Source organism: Cyprinus carpio, chromosome B13, assembly GCF_018340385.1.
Source record: "Cyprinus carpio isolate SPL01 chromosome B13, ASM1834038v1, whole genome shotgun sequence".
Lineage (NCBI taxonomy): Eukaryota > Metazoa > Chordata > Actinopteri > Cypriniformes > Cyprinidae > Cyprinus > Cyprinus carpio.
Window position 1 is genome coordinate 21,278,268 of NC_056609.1, and position 15,765 is coordinate 21,294,032.

At 34.9% G+C, this 15,765-nt stretch overlaps 3 protein-coding genes across 8 annotated transcripts; 1 reads left to right on the forward strand and 2 right to left on the reverse strand.

Moving 5' to 3' along the window:
* Positions 1-284: 284 nt before the first annotated feature.
* LOC109109485 (doublecortin domain-containing protein 2B-like) lies at positions 285-8,749 on the forward strand. Of its 4 annotated transcripts, XM_042737265.1 has the most exons (18): positions 285-305; positions 410-531; positions 637-2,986; positions 3,202-3,312; positions 3,509-3,707; positions 4,586-4,643; positions 5,457-5,527; positions 5,633-5,764; positions 5,888-6,034; positions 6,518-6,557; positions 6,874-6,933; positions 7,122-7,299; positions 7,414-7,523; positions 7,609-7,680; positions 7,759-7,856; positions 7,899-7,935; positions 8,161-8,256; positions 8,609-8,749. In XM_042737265.1, the coding sequence occupies exons 4-18, from the start codon at positions 3,231-3,233 to the stop codon at positions 8,717-8,719; spliced, it is 1,491 nt and encodes a 496-aa protein (XP_042593199.1). In that variant the 5' UTR covers positions 285-305; positions 410-531; positions 637-2,986; positions 3,202-3,230; the 3' UTR covers positions 8,720-8,749. The 4 variants fall into 4 exon arrangements, with proteins under 4 accessions (XP_042593199.1, XP_018978141.2, XP_042593198.1 ...); XM_019122596.2 differs by having other exon boundaries at positions 7,759-7,935; XM_042737264.1 differs by having other exon boundaries at positions 6,895-6,933; positions 7,759-7,935.
* A 461-nt stretch (positions 8,750-9,210) lies between these two features.
* On the reverse strand, positions 9,211-10,823 carry tmem234 (transmembrane protein 234). Its single transcript, XM_019122099.2, has 5 exons — positions 10,719-10,823; positions 10,219-10,370; positions 10,053-10,119; positions 9,437-9,529; positions 9,211-9,352 (listed from the first exon to the last, which is right to left on the reverse strand). The coding sequence occupies exons 1-5, from the start codon at positions 10,729-10,731 to the stop codon at positions 9,246-9,248; spliced, it is 432 nt and encodes a 143-aa protein (XP_018977644.1). The 5' UTR covers positions 10,732-10,823; the 3' UTR covers positions 9,211-9,245.
* Positions 10,824-11,860: 1,037 nt separating this feature from the next.
* On the reverse strand, positions 11,861-15,264 carry si:dkey-71p21.13 (CD276 antigen). 3 transcript variants are annotated; one of them, XM_042737270.1, is made up of 5 exons: positions 15,109-15,264; positions 14,396-14,482; positions 13,921-14,268; positions 13,514-13,783; positions 11,861-12,876 (listed from the first exon to the last, which is right to left on the reverse strand). In XM_042737270.1, exons 3-5 carry the CDS (start codon positions 14,258-14,260, stop codon positions 12,758-12,760), a joined length of 729 nt encoding a protein of 242 aa, XP_042593204.1. In that variant the 5' UTR covers positions 14,261-14,268; positions 14,396-14,482; positions 15,109-15,264; the 3' UTR covers positions 11,861-12,757. The 3 variants fall into 3 exon arrangements, with proteins under 3 accessions (XP_042593204.1, XP_042593206.1, XP_042593207.1); XM_042737272.1 differs by having other exon boundaries at positions 15,163-15,250; XM_042737273.1 differs by lacking the exon at positions 15,109-15,264 and adding an exon at positions 14,908-15,045.
* Between the last annotated feature and the right edge of the window lie 501 nt (positions 15,265-15,765).

The window sequence follows — 15,765 nt, forward strand, 5'->3', positions numbered from 1 at the left end:
GTTACTCGTATGATAATGTAATCTACAGGAAAGCCTATTGCTGCAGTATGAACGTTCCAGGTTTCAATCCCATTACCTTCTGGAGGATTCAGGGAGGGAACAGAAATCTCTTCCACAATCTGAAATCCAGGTACCGGAGAAAGATGAAGCTACTGAAACAGCCAGCAGAGACACTTCCACATCCGTGGATGGTATTGTGGACAAGAGAGGAGAGAATGTGGTCACACAAAACCTGATGGATGATTCTACTGCACTTTGCAGTTTGGTGAATTCAGATGTCAGCCTCAGCAGCTTATTTCAGACAGGTGCTTTGAGAAGAGATTTTGACACAAAAAGGATACAGAGGTTTTTAAAAACAGACGGGACTTTTTTTTTGAGACACTTATATGTTTGTGTTTTGTTTTGGCAGGACCAAATTTGCATTCAGTTTTTAAAGAGACAGCACATACTCCTGACTCTCTGAAGCAGCAGCGGAGCACTTTAGCCATGGAGTTGCTGTGGATCCAACAAGCCATCAGTAGCAGAAAGAAAGTGAGAAAACTTTAATATTTTTAAACATTAATGTTTATATGTATGTATCTATGTGTCTTTGTGTGTTTTAGTCTATAAACATCATCTGCTCTGCTTCTTTTGTAGTATCTGACCCTTAAACAGAGAATGGATGTGCCACACTGATACTGGACCAGTTCTGAAGCTGTATTATTATTATTATTATTCTATCATTTACAGCACAGGATGTTTGAGAATTGTTGTAAATTATATTTATTTATAAGCTTGTGTAGTCCATACACAGGTTTGTGTTAAAGAAGATTTTTATTTTTGTACAAATGGCATTTCAGAAATAAATATATGCAGATGCACATTAATTTGATTAATAAAAAAAAAAAAACATACTATTTTAATATCTATTTTCCACATTCAATGTTTTTCTTGCCTTGCTAGAGCTGCATTTGGCTTGCACACCAGGGTGCTAAATATATTATATAGATTACTACAAACAATGTGTTATGTATAAGTAGTATTATGCCATGTCTTCCAATTAAACCCTTAGTTTAATTACAGTTTATGGGTGGGCGATATAATCAGTATTTTAACCCTATCTTTAATATGCACAATTCATAATTTATAGTTTGTTTATATCGTCGCATAATACGCTATATTATTGCCTAGCGATATATTTAAAGATGGGTGTGACCTAGTACATTTACTCTACCTGTACAAACAGTATACACACATAAAGCTATAAACAATCACGGCTGCGTGATTGTTTTCATCGTCCGTAAATGTAAACTGTTATTGCACTGCTCTATAGATGAAGTTGGATGTATACAGAAATCCAACTTTATCCACATGCATAGGCTGCAGTACATTCACGAAGCGATATGCAGTATAGCAAATTCTAAGTGTTTGTTCATATCGGCGTAGGCCTAAACTATGTTATCACTCAACTCGAATCCGCCAAATCCGACTATAGATATTATAAACATCTCTGTTAGGCTGCTTTGAAACAGTTATAAAGAGCTATTCAAATAAAATTAATTAAACTTGACAACATAAAATCCACAAAATGATATTGTAAGTGAATTACAGGAATCCCTGTTTGGTTAAATTAGAACAAACGTAACCCTTTTAATCCCTATTTTTTTCCCAGACATGACAACATCCAAATTATGTGTCACACTTTTTTTTTTTTTTTCTTTGGGAAAGTGTGTGAAAAATTGTGTTTTATGGTCGGTCACAATTGGGACCGATGGGATAATGTGTATACTGAAATCTTAGCCCAGCTATTTTAAACAGTTTGATCACATTCTAGGGTTACTGTTATACATAAAAAAAAAACCCTTATACAACATTGATAGGAATACTGAGATAAATAAATAAAAACAATACAAACATCATCACATATTTCAAAATTGTTACTTTTAAATTGTAATTGTAAAATTTGAACTTTTAATTTAATGCTATATTTTGTCATTGCAACATTTTAGTGTCATTTCCACTAACAACTACAATTGGATTAATATGTATACCTAGTTCACCGGTCACTATTCTATGACTGCAATGTGTGAATTCATATTTTAATACTAGAAACCTTAACGATAATGTGTACCAAAAATCTGTCATATCTTTATGTTAACATACTTTATTAGCCTTTAGTTTTGGAGCTTTGATGCAGTGATCATCTTCTTCAGGTGCAAACAAGAAATAAACTGCTCTGGTCATGTGACAATTTGCACTAACCATGTGAAACTGCACATATTAAACTAAGACCCGTTATTTGTTCCATATTTGCAGAAAGTGCACTAAAACATCAGCCAGTAAGGTTTTTAGAGCTTTATCAATGAAAGCATTTTTTATGGTCACTATTGTGACCGGTGGGATTACTGGGTTAAATGTTGCTGCTGGCAGCTTTTGACTAAACAATGTCACAGAATTTCTGACTTGCTGTTTTATATTTATTGCAAATGATAAAGGCTGTGTTTCTTTTTTATCGCTCCACAGGTTCTTTATGTCCCTGTTTAAATGTTTCTGTTGTCTGTGGGTGATGATAAGGGGCATAATTCACTAAAGACACAAACAGCCTCTTCAAACAAACACCTTCAAATTTTCATTTATGTCGGATTTTTTAAACCTATTTATTTAGCCTATTCAAGTAAAATAAAGTGATAAATTTCCATTTCTTGAGAAGTTGTCTAGATTACGTAATTAATCATTTTAAGTATATCTTCTGCTCTCTCTAACCCTCTTCTCCTCCCTAACCGTCTCTGTGGTGTTGTTGCTGATTGTAAAACCCCACAGAGGCCACTGTCATAGTTAGTAATGCTGTCATGGCAACCAGGAAACACTCCAGTGTGTGTGAGAGAGAGAGAGGGAGGTGTTTGAGTCTGTCACACTCAGTGCTTTAATATTAGACATATACACTGAAAAATAATCAGCACTTAGGGTTTTTCTCCAGGTGATCAACTGGATTACATACGCTGTCTCTGTAAGTATTTTTGTGAGTGTGTGTGGATTTGCATACACATGTGAATGCTTCTCTGAGCTGTAAGTAAATCATTTTGTGAGTTTTTGTGCAGTTAATGTGTGAATGAGGTTTGGATTTGTACTTTTACAGTGTTATTAACACATTTATGGTTAAGTTTTGATGGCATAAGTAAGTCATCCTATGTAGGAGTTGCTCTCAGTTATTTTTTTTTACAGGTGTGTGTTAATGTGGCTAGTTTAGGGTCATGGCATCCACTGGTGTCACTAGTCACCTGCCTCCAGTCAAGAGTGTGAAGGTCTACAGAAATGGAGACCCCTTCTTTTTAGGTTAGAACTGGTTCTGAAAGTTTTGGTGGGTTGTTTTGTTGCACACACAAGGCTTAAAAATTTTACTGTATAGCCTAATTATGTATACTGCAACATGTATTCTATTTCATCACTTTCACAGCTCTCTTGTATATGTCTGAAATGTAACTACACATGTCTTATTTAATGTCTCTTTATGAATGTCTTTCTGGATCAGGAAGGAGATTTGTGGTAAACCAGAGGCAAATCTCCACCATGGATGCATTTCTTAATGACATCACTCTCAGTATCGGAGCTCCGTTAGCTGTTCGAACTCTCTATACGCCACGCTACGGTCATCGGGTCGCAGACCTTAGTGCCCTACAGCAAGGGGCACAGTATGTGGCTGCAGGGTTTGAGCGCTTTAAGAAACTAGAGTAAGTGTCAATTCATCATAATGAGAAAAATCTAAATAATACTTTATATTAAAGTTTAATGGTCTGATCTAGATGCTGAGACACAGTGGTCCCCGTGTTTGGACACTTCAGCCATGCTTAACATTGTATGAGTCAGTGTTGTTATTGTTAACTAAAACTAAAAAAAAAATAATGTTTTCAGACACTGAAATAAAATGAAATGTAAGTATTACAAATGTAAAATTTAAAAAACTAAATGGAAATTAGAAATGGCAACTCACTGATACAAATATGATGAAATAAAGTTGCTGTGGTACTAAATTACTAAAAGCTATTAAAAAAAAAAACTTATAAAAATTACTAAAACAAAAATTAAGATGAAAACTACTCCAACTCTGAAAATATATAATAATAGCTAATATATTCAGATATCAAAATATTAATATTATAACAGTAAATAAATAATCCTAAAATAACACTGAATCACGTGGCTTCTACAAAAAAATGGTTCTACCCATTTTATTAATTTTAGTATCCTGTTGGTTTCAGAATTATTTTTATTATATGTATAAGGTCAGTTCCCCTTATGTATCATGTTTTATCCTTTAAAACCTTTAAAAAGTTATCGCTAACTGTGCTTTAAGTGGTTATATAATTACATACATTAACTACATACCAGTTTATTTAATGTAAATGCCCCTAAATTCAAAATCCCCTCTTATAGAAAATGGCCTTTTAGAGAGGTATTAATGTAGGGAAAATGGGGAGCAGAATTTATGATCTGGCATCATAAAATTAGATTTATCCAGATTTATTGTTTCTGGTTGGGAAGGGTTAGTATTGTGATAATGGCTAAAAGATGCATCATATTTTTGCTTGTCTTTTCTGTATATGTTTAGTTATCTGACTGCAGGACTGAAGAAAGGTCCACTGTGCAGAGTTGTGGAACCAGCCCAGGTATACATGTGAGAGAGAGTTCAGCACTTCTTACTCTTTATTTGTGACTTTTATATATATATATATATATATATATATATATATATATATATATATATATATATATATATATATATATATATATATATATATATATATATATATTATTCAGGTTAATTGCAGATCTGTGCAACTAATCTGTAAGTCAAGGTATTCTTTAAATTTAGGCTTCAAAAATCATACAAGATACAGTCAGTGTGTCTTGTTTGTTATGTTATGTTGTGTTTGTTGTTGCTGTGGATGCTTAGCTGAAGTGTGTAATGAAGAGGAAGTGAGGGATGTTATTGTCCCTTCCAACAATAGAAGGCCAGGGGAGACACATTGCTAGTGTTATCAGATTAGAAAGCTTGTTAGGTCAAGTTTAAGTGCCTGACCCCTTAATGCTGCACACAGAGCTGCTGAACGTTGATAATAGCCTTGAGACAGAGGAAACTGACTCAGCATCAACACACACTGCATCTTTGATTTACGCTGATGGAAAACCCCTGGCTGCTAACCTGCTTATGAAACAGCTCTTTGTTAAATAAATAAATGGACCTGAAATATTGATTTCCGTTTTTTTTTATTATGTGACAATAAAGAGGCCGCAAACGCAAAGTGATAGGAGAGACATGAAGCTTTGAGGGAAATTAGTTTCCTCAGCAAACAGTTTAACTTTCATTATACAAAAACATATGACCTTAGAAATGCTGTGATTGACTAATCAGATTCAAGTATTCTGATTGTAGTTGATATAATACATTGCTAATTAATAATATGGAACTCTTTTCACAGGTTAAACGCTTTGTCAGGCCTAATGTGTCTGCAAAATGGAGGAAGGCCATCACTCTGCCCTTCATCATACAGTGAGAACTCAGACATTTAAATGCACACTTTTCTTCTGTTAAACCAGTTTTTCTTCTCCTTTCACAAGAGATCCAAACTTCGTTCTCCTTTTCACATTCACATAGTGTATTCCGGAATGGAGACATCCTCAGTCCTGCCATGCGTCTGATCATTCCCCGCCACATGCAGAAAAATCTAGAGCCGATTCTGAGCCTCATTTCTGAAAAAGCCATGCTTCGCACAGGAGCCGTGCGCAGGTATTCAGTCACACATACAATTTGTTTTATAAAGAACTTATGAAGCATGTCATATATATTTCCTCAAACTCACTCCTTAAGGTTGTTTTCATTTCCACAATCAATTCACCTTTCACCTCTCAGGCTTTGCACTCTGGAGGGTTTCACAGTGACCTCCACAGAGGAGCTGGAGAGCAGGCAAAGCTATGTAGCTGTGGGAACAGAGAGGTTCAAGAAGCTTCCATATGAAGAGATACTGCTGAATAAAGCAACAGGCAACAGCGCGGACAGGTGATATTGGTGGATAATTGGGATAGACTGTAATGTTGGGATAGACAGTAAGTTATTCAAAACTTTGGGGTCTAAAATTAATACTTTTATTATTTCTAATAGTTCTTTTGAACTATCAAAGAACCCTAAAAAATGTATCAGTTTCCACAAAAGTTTAAAGCAGCACAACAGATTTCAACATAGATAACAATAAGAAATGTTTCTTTAAAGACTTATAGAAATTATTTCTTTAGGATCAAGTGGCACTGAAGACTCAGCTTGCTATCACAGGAATAAATTACATTTTAAAATATATTCAAATAGAAAAGAGTTGTTTTGAATTGTAATGATATATTGGAATATTACTGTTTAACTATATAGCAAATAAATCTAGCCATGGCGAGCTTAAAATACTTCTTTCAGAAACATTAAAAAGTCTTACTCCAAACTTTTGAACGGTAGTGTACATATAAATAAAACAGGATCTGTCTGTCTTTACTGTAGATATTATGCAGGAGACAGAGGATTGCAGAGAAGAATTGAGGTACTTTTTACATCCAATATACAGTGGAGTTGAAATGCATTTGAGAAAATTATTAGCTAAAAACATAACAAATCATAAAAAAATAGCACATTTATTTGAGTAAAAAGGTGTACAAAAAAGTTTTCTTCTATTTTTTTAATCCAAAACTTTATTTCCAAGGATAAAATTTGATTTTTCCTTTAAGACTTTTTAATTTGGTCTCAGACATATGGACTCCACTGTATATTTCATTTTAATATTTTAGGAAAATACATTTCCAAGAGACAAATTGTTCTATTGAAGTTCATTAATATCCTGTCATGCCGATCCAACTCAGAGTAGAAAGATGTTTCCTCAGGACAGCCATAGTGACTCCACCCTGATGAATTCACATGAGGTAAAAACCAAATACATTGTTATTTGCATATATATATATATATATATGTATATATCTACTTGTTTATACTATAATTTTTAGTTTTCCTGCTTCAGATCAAAGCCTTCAGATCAGTGACCCACTACACTGAACATGTTACAGTCACAATCATCCTGTAAGTGTCTTGTGTAAATGCTGTCTGCTTTCAGAGGGAAGGCAGGCGTGTGAAGTCCACAGGAGATGAGGTAGAGCGAGAGAGCTCCCCTCAGCCGGTTAAAAGGAGAGGAAGGAGAGGAGAAAGAGAAGAGAACTCTGTTTTCTATGCCAGACCTGTGAGAGTCCGCAGACACCCTCCCACAAACAGACCCCCTCCTAGAGCTGCAATAGGTGAATGCTAAATAAATAAAAAATAGTATCTCATACTGTGTCTAAAATTTTGACAAACTTTTTTTTATTAAACTGTTGCATTCTTTCTTGTGTGATATTGTTTAATTGTGTTAGATGAGCCCAGTGTGTTTAAGGCCTCTGAGAGCAGGATGAGGGAGGAGGTTCGAGGTGCTGAGGAGGTCGCAGAGGATGAAAACACAGCTGTGGAGCTTCACATTGACCAGGTACACCTCTCATCTTCTTTTGTCTCATCTCATCTCATCTCATCTCATCTCATCTCAACTTCTATAAAAATGTTTATAATTTCAGAGAGAAGCAGAAGTTGTAGAGGATGAGGAGCTTTTTGAAAGGGATCCGTTTGATACAGCCAATATAAATCATGTGAGTGTGTGAAACACACAGGAATTGAAAGTAATGATGACTCAATCATGAATGAACTCACTGTTTGTTGTATTAAAGAGGGATTCAGCTGAACTACACAGACCATCATCTGATCTCTCCAGTGAGAACGGAGAGAAAGAGTTCATAGTGTCTGAGAGGGAGACATGGGACGACACGTCAGCTCAACAGAGAGAAGCACAGCAGGGATACACGTCCAGCAAAGAGTCTCAGCATGATACAAACAAACATAATGCTGTAAGACGCAGTGCATTGAGCATTGACCTTTTATTTATATTTTTATTTGTTTCACTTACACTTTGAGTCAGTTTAAAGTGTGTGTATATATATTGTAGAATATATATATACATTGTAGAAGATAAATTATACTATCAAATAATACAGATTGTTTTTCAGGCCTGTCATCTATGTACAGTAAAAAGCCTTGATGAGTTGATATTTTTTCTTTCTGTTTAAAATTAGGAGTCATTCACACGGCATTCCAGATCTTCTTCATCATCTTCATCACCCAAAGTCTCTAAACATTCCCCACGAAGTGAAGTAACACAGCAAGAACCTGTCAGTTTATAAGTTTTAAACAATATATATTTAATGCATTTAATCATACATGCAAATGATGCTGTATTATCTTCACTTATATATTTAAATTAAAGGCCTGATATAATGGCACACTCTCAAAAAAAGGCACCAAACAAACTGTCACTGTTGTGGTACCTTTTCAAAAGGTACTAATATGTACCGTTTAGGGGAAAATAAGTTACATAGGTCTTTTTTGTACTGCCTCAGTGACAGAACTATTACAGATAGTAAAATTAGACGTGGGAGACTTACATATGTAGCTATTATTAAAATTATGTTTAAATATTAACCATCTAAACACAATATGTTGCTCTGTGTGTGTGTGTATCAGACTGGGGGTTCCCATGAGGAACAGACAGACAGGGATGCTGAGCGACCTCTCCCGGCTGAAGATGATGCAGGAGACAGAGACACACCTTTACAATCCACACATTTTCTCTGAACATGGAGTTTACGATGAAATTGGTATCGTTTTGTTGAATGAATAGCATTTAAAATAATGTACCCTTGAAAAGTAACAGTGATCTTACAGCATGCTGAGGTTCACTGAGAAGTGTTTCTATTTTTTTATTTCTTCTGTTTAACAAAATAAGACCTCTGAATGTAAAAGACATTTAAAATAAATGTATTTAAACACTGGGCACTTTCATATTATTAATACGAATCCATATAAATATCAGTTAATACAATATATACACAAGTATTTTGTATGTTCCACAATCCACATACAATTAAAAGTTACTCTTTCCACAGTTGCCTTTTAAAGTGCAAAACATTTGGATTTCATCAACATGGTTCAAGTACAAATATTAAGTCATCCATCACCTCCTCTTAGCACAAGTTCACAGCACATACTGAAAATGGAGCAGCACAGATATTGTGTCAAATGAGTGTGTGTGTGTGAGGTGTGATCACATAGCTGGAGCAGATCGATGGTCCTTCTTCACCTCCCAATCCAGTGGCACATTTCAAAGATCACTTGTGTTGTGGGCTCCTGCGCCGTCTGTCTCAGAGACAGAACTCAGTACACACACAGTCACTCCAGACATGATGAGTAACATACCCAACACAGCTCCTACATGAGCAGAGACACAGAGAGTCAAAGACCTGTGTAGCTACAGAGAGAGAAAGTGATGTTACTAGCACAGAAGCTGCTTACTTTTTCCTCCAAACTCTTCTCCAAGTAATTTACCCATTAATAACGTGAACAGAAATGTGAGGGAGTTCACCATGGGAACAGCCAGAGAAAGATCTACAAAACAAACAGCGCTTCAAAATTCAACAGTAATGCTGGCTAATATGTGTGTGTGTTCACAAAGAGTTTTAACCTTTCTTAATATTTTGAATTAAACTGTTTTTCATGGCTGCACAGTGGTTATGCTTGAAATAGAATACCGGCTTACTAACTGAATACTAAACAGCAAGAATATGCTGCCTACAGTTTAAATTAAAAAAAGACAATTCACACTGTCGTGTTTAATTTGCCAAATGCCAACCAATCTTACATCTTAGCAACTCGTTTTAGAAATAAAAAAATTGTAGCATCAAGTCTTTGTGCAAAATGGTATCTTTTAGCAGCCTGATTCAAAAAAGTTTAGTGCACCACAAAGTTGACTAGTATTACAGATTTCTCTCTATTTTGCTGGTCATTTTTGCCAGTGTCATCCAGATATTTCATACATACAGAAAATCTGAATATTGTGCACAGTATACTATGTACTGCATGAATCGATAGTCAATACTTAGAAACTTGTGAAGAAAAATAAACTTCTCACCTGTAGAAGCAAGAGTGAAGTAGAACACTAATGATCCACTTTGGTTCAACAGAAATGGGATCAAATACTATATTAAAAATAAATAGATCAAATAATTAGAATTTTACACACTAAATTTATCATAAGCACTTATTATGTGCGCATCAAAACAATTATAAAACCACACCTTGATGTTGAGAAACAAGAATTTGACCTCAGCCAGAAACTGGAGGAGTTTGTTGTCCTTCTGAACCCTTTCAATGCCCTCCGTGCCTTTTTTCAGGAATGGGTTTGTGCCTCCCCACAAGATCGCGACCAACAACAGACAAAACACTTCACCTACAGAGAACATTATTATGACAGAAATGTATATTACATACATTTAAAACAACAATCAATGACATTTTTTTTAAAGCGCAATATGGAGCGTCTACATTAAACTATGCAGATCAGTTGATCACCTGATTATTGTAATTATTATTTTCTGTTTCCTCGATACACAGTTCAGAAAAATTCAGTCTTGTTTTTAAGGTGTAAACCTTTTGATCTATACAGATAAGCGAGCAAAGCATCACTTGCAGTATTACCAATGACTGTAATTTATCTTCAACTGTGTGGAGGTGAACTCAATTATTAGTTTAGTTAGACAACATCAAAATACTCAGAAAAATTACACAGCAGTCTTACTTGTTGACACCATTTCTATTCTTCCTCCAGTAAACTACCGCTTCCTTTGACGAACAGTTTCTTCTTCCTGTTGATAACTAACTCGGATTATGGCAAGCCGTTTTAACATTTAATCTATAAACCGCAATAGTATCTAATTAAACGTTACTAGTTCTTATTTTTTAGATATTAGTATATTTTCCATTAAGTACTAGTGCTTATTTATTAACTACTAGTGCTTATTCTTTAGGTACAAGTATATTCTTTAGGTAATAGTGTCTTTTGTAAAGTTACTAGTATTTATTCATTAGATAGCTAGTACTTAATCATAAAGATGAACATAAATATATATATATATATATATATATATATATATATATATATATATATATATATATATATATATATATATATATATATAAAATTATATAAAAAAATGCATTTTAGGGTGAATGCAGTAGTCTAAGCACATGTGACGCGCCATTCCTGCATCCGCGCCCGAGACCGCTGGCACGCACCTCATAAAAAAAAAAACCTTAAATAAAAAAAATAAAACCCACCTCCTGTTTGCGGTTGAATGCAATTGATCGTAACTGATAGACAACTATGCAGTGAAAAGACATCAGCGATCAAGCGCCGGAAAAAGAAAAAAAGATGAAGCCTCTGCATTACTTTCAGGTACATTCATAATCTTGTAAAAAAAAATGTATGGGATGAAATTAGACTCAAAATTATTAATAGATGCACGCATATTTAACTATGTACGGCATAAATTTTTTAACTGTATCTTACTAACCACAAACATGTCTTTCAATTTGAGTCTGTGGAATTCAGGATTAAATGATTGTGCAAAGATCTGTACAAATACAGACATGTTTGCGAATAAAAATGTTCTGTTCTGCATTAATATATCATAAATTCCTCAAGCAAAAAGGAATCCATGCATATGTGGACCAGGTACCACGTGTGCATTACTTGACATCTATCCAGTTGATCTTGTTCAAGTCAAGTCAAGTCAGCTTTATTGTCAATTCTTCCACATGTACAGTACATACATACAGAAATTGCGTTACTCTCAGACCCATGGTGCACTACAGATAACAGTACAGCCTAAAAATACAGATAGATACAGATCAAATATAAAATATAAAATACAACTATACAAATAAGGGCATGTAAAAGAATAATAAAAAAATAAAAATAAAGTTAAATAAAGCAGCGCAAGGCACATGGCAGATAGAGTGCAAACCATTGAGGTGAATAAAAATGGTGAATGGCTTTCCATAGACAGATTACAGCAACATGACCGCCATGACTCCTTTCAAGCAGCTTTTGTCTATCCATTGTAGTTATAGATCTGCAGTTTAACAAATTTCAAAATAAAAGACATTGTTCGGTAGACGAGAACACAAAACATCCGTATCAAGAGTAACGTTACCGAAAAGGTAAAAACGTTGATCTGTTTTAAAAGCAAACAAATAAAAAAAGTCTGGAATCGCAGCTCTCTAATTTGATTTATTGAATCAATGTGTGATAACTTCATAAATAGCTTAATTAGAAAATGTATGCAGAAAATAGCAAGTCTTAGATTTCATAGTGGTTCAGCATTTGTATTGAACAGAATAATTAGCTTCAAACTCAGTCTGTCATCAATTATTTACTGAGATGACCTTCTAACTTTAAACAGAACAAAATCATGTCCAAATTCCACATCACTGAGCATCACAATTCCATAGAAATAATTAAAATATAGTCAAAATAAATAAAAACATTTTTGTCAGCTGTAATTACTGCTGTGTTCTAAAGAGCTAAATGTTTTATAAATAGACTTGAATGTTAAAATAAAATAAATGTAAAAATAAATAAAAAAATAAACAACAGATATGCTATGACAATTGTAAGTAGTATGATCATGTGAAAAGGGGAAAAGTGATAACTGAAATAAGTAAACAGTTTGGGTTCATTAGAGTAAACAAAACCATGGCAAAAGTAGGCTACAATAGAATCTATCTATGGTTCAGTACTGGTTTAAAAATGCTTCCTGAAGGATGCTTCTGGCATTAGGCTAATAAATCTGCTTTTGCTCCTCTCATCATGTGAGCAATAATCCCAATCAAAATGATGCAAAGAATTGAGAGAAATACGAGTGCAATGATTCCTTCTCCAGCATCTCCTGGAACTAAAACAGACACATCCGTTAGATTGTTAATATCAAGACTGCATTCATTTTAGATTAATTTAACTTTTTGATTTAATAGGAAATTTAGAGGTGCAATTTACTGGTGTTCAAAAAGTTTCATTATATATAATGAGGACATTTTTGAAAAGTGAGGGCCTTTTGGACCTCACAAGTACAGTCAAACTTATCAACATACGCAAACACACACACACAAATCCTTGGCTATCTTAATTCTAATTCCTTACCTTATATGCAGCTAGTTATAAATATTATAACCTAACACTAACCCACACTCTAACCCTACACACCAACGGACGTTTCCAATCTAAATGGGGACACATTGCATAGACTTCTGTTGTTGTTGTTATACACAGACTATATATACTATAAGAAAAGATGAATCACTGTCTAGTCAACTAATATTTTGGTATAGAGAGAAAGGTTATGATCATGATTTTTGGTAGTACTACAGCAGAACCGTGAGTGCACATTAGCACCTTTTCTTGTTTGCTTTTGGGATCTGAAGGAGTGTTTGGACCAGTGGTCACACTTAACAAACGGATACCAAAACCAATTCCCTTTCTTTATGCAATTCACAAATTTTGAGACACATGAAATTCAGAGTGAAGTTCTTTACCATAGATCACATGTCTCTCAAGGTTCTGGTTCAGGAGGTGGTTCTTCAGTGTAAATGTGACATTAACTGCTGCCTTCTGAGCCTCATATCTGCTCCTGACTAAATAAAGTCCATCTTCTGTCTGGTCATGGAGCTCCAGGTGATGAATGAGACTTTGGCCATATTCATCCAGCCAGATCACCTCAGGTTTGGGGAATCCCTCTGTCTCAAACTGCACTGTTATTGTGGTGGAGTTCACATGAACGCTCAACCTGGGCTCAGAGTAAAAGGCTGAAGAATACATACACATTGAGACTGGCTGTTCAATAGTGATCAGAGCTTGGCTGTTTTGAGAGATCTTAATGCTTAATTTTGCTTCATTATAACATTATAACAAATGACAGTGAGTGTTAACAAATCTTGCATACCTCCATAGTCAAGTTTTATTTTGGCTTTTTCTGCCCCATTGATGTTGTTCACTTTGCACAGGTACCAACCCACATCCTTCAGTCCAACTCCATCTATCCTGAGAGAGGCATTCCCTTTACCAAGCTCTGAAATATACAATGAGGTCCGGTTGTGGTATTCTGGACTTTGATGATCTAGCTGGTTCTGTTCATAATAGAAGCTGTGCACGACTTGTGAGTCCTCCTGGCGTTGCCACACTATAGTCAGGCTGGAGAGGTCAGGGTGCGGTGTAAAATGACAGCCCAGTACAGCTGGATGACCCTTGACTGCAATCACGTGATCATTTGGTATGCTTACCATAAAAGATGCTGAAAGGAGAAGATTAGTTTAACATGAAAAATATTTGCAATGCAACATTTATAGATGTATATCTGTTCATCAGCTGTACATGTAATATTACGGACACATAAGAGGTACAAACTTTTATGATCTTACCTGCACTTTTGGCTAAAATGCAATATAGGAGTCAAAGCATTTTATTAAACCCAGTAAGAATTTTAAGACTTCCTTCTTCTAGTTCTTCTAAAAATACAGAGAAAAAGAGAACATGTGCTAAATGACATCTTTAAGAATACTCCAAAACATTGACCAAACATTGCTTCAAGTGCAATAAGCAACAAAACTGAATGGACCTTTTCCAATTAATATAATGTATAAATGTTCTACTATCAGTTCCAGTAGCTCAACTGGCTTTAGCAACGTCATGGTCATGTGTTGTGTCACATGTTTAAATGTTACACTGAATGCACTTTAATAAATCTGAAAATTGCATACATGTAAACGTATCCGTGTCGCAAATTTGCAGTAGTTACAAGATTGCAACTGTATTCAGTTTTTCCCTCTCTGATATAGAATAGCCTATTTACAGTCATCATGTTTTCAAATAATAAATTATAATGAAAAAAATTTGATTTTAAGAAGAATTAAACAAAACAATGCTCATTCACAACCATATGATTTCACTTAATTTCATACCCCCACAGCCACACACCACTGGTAGGACAGTGTTGTCTGCTGATTTTTACTCGACAAACTCTATGGAAACCGGTTTCCACAGTTATGAAACTCAATCCTAATAATTATACGTAAATGCTTCAGGAACCAGAATATAAAAATAATAATATTAATAATAAAAACTTTAACCTTACCATATCTAACACACAGAGCTATGTATATGGAGAATGAAATCAGACTTCACGTACGTTTGTTAAAGGTCTTAAAGACTGTTGTGAAAGCTAAGTGAAAGTATAAACAACACCAAGGGTGGGTCATTTCACGTTGTTAGAAATCACCTGAACGTGACGCTACATTCGTTTCACCACTAGAGGACAGAACAAGCACATCTGACAAGCACACTACACACGAAGAAAAACTGAAAGCGCATTGTTGAATGAGCGCTGCACCAGTGTTGCCAACTAAGCGACTTTTCAGAGGCAAATCTAGCGACTCTCTTGGACAAACCTTATTTAGTCTCTGAGACGCTCCGGTACTGCCGCACGAGCGCGAGGTCTTGCTTTCCCAGCGCTCACACCTCTCTCTCTGTTCAGCGAGCGCAGAGAGGAGCAGCACTTTCAGTTAAAAAAGACATTCTGTTGCTTCTAACTCTATTTTACATGCAAGTATAGCCTCAATCACAGCACAACCATTGTCTTAATCGTATGTGTATTTGATTTCATTAGGCAATGTCGAGAATAGGACTTAAGTGCAGATTAATATATTTGAGAGCTGGTTATGTAGTCTTAATGGACCTTTAAATATAAACCATTAAAATATAATAATAAAAACTGTTTTATTGAGAATTTGGC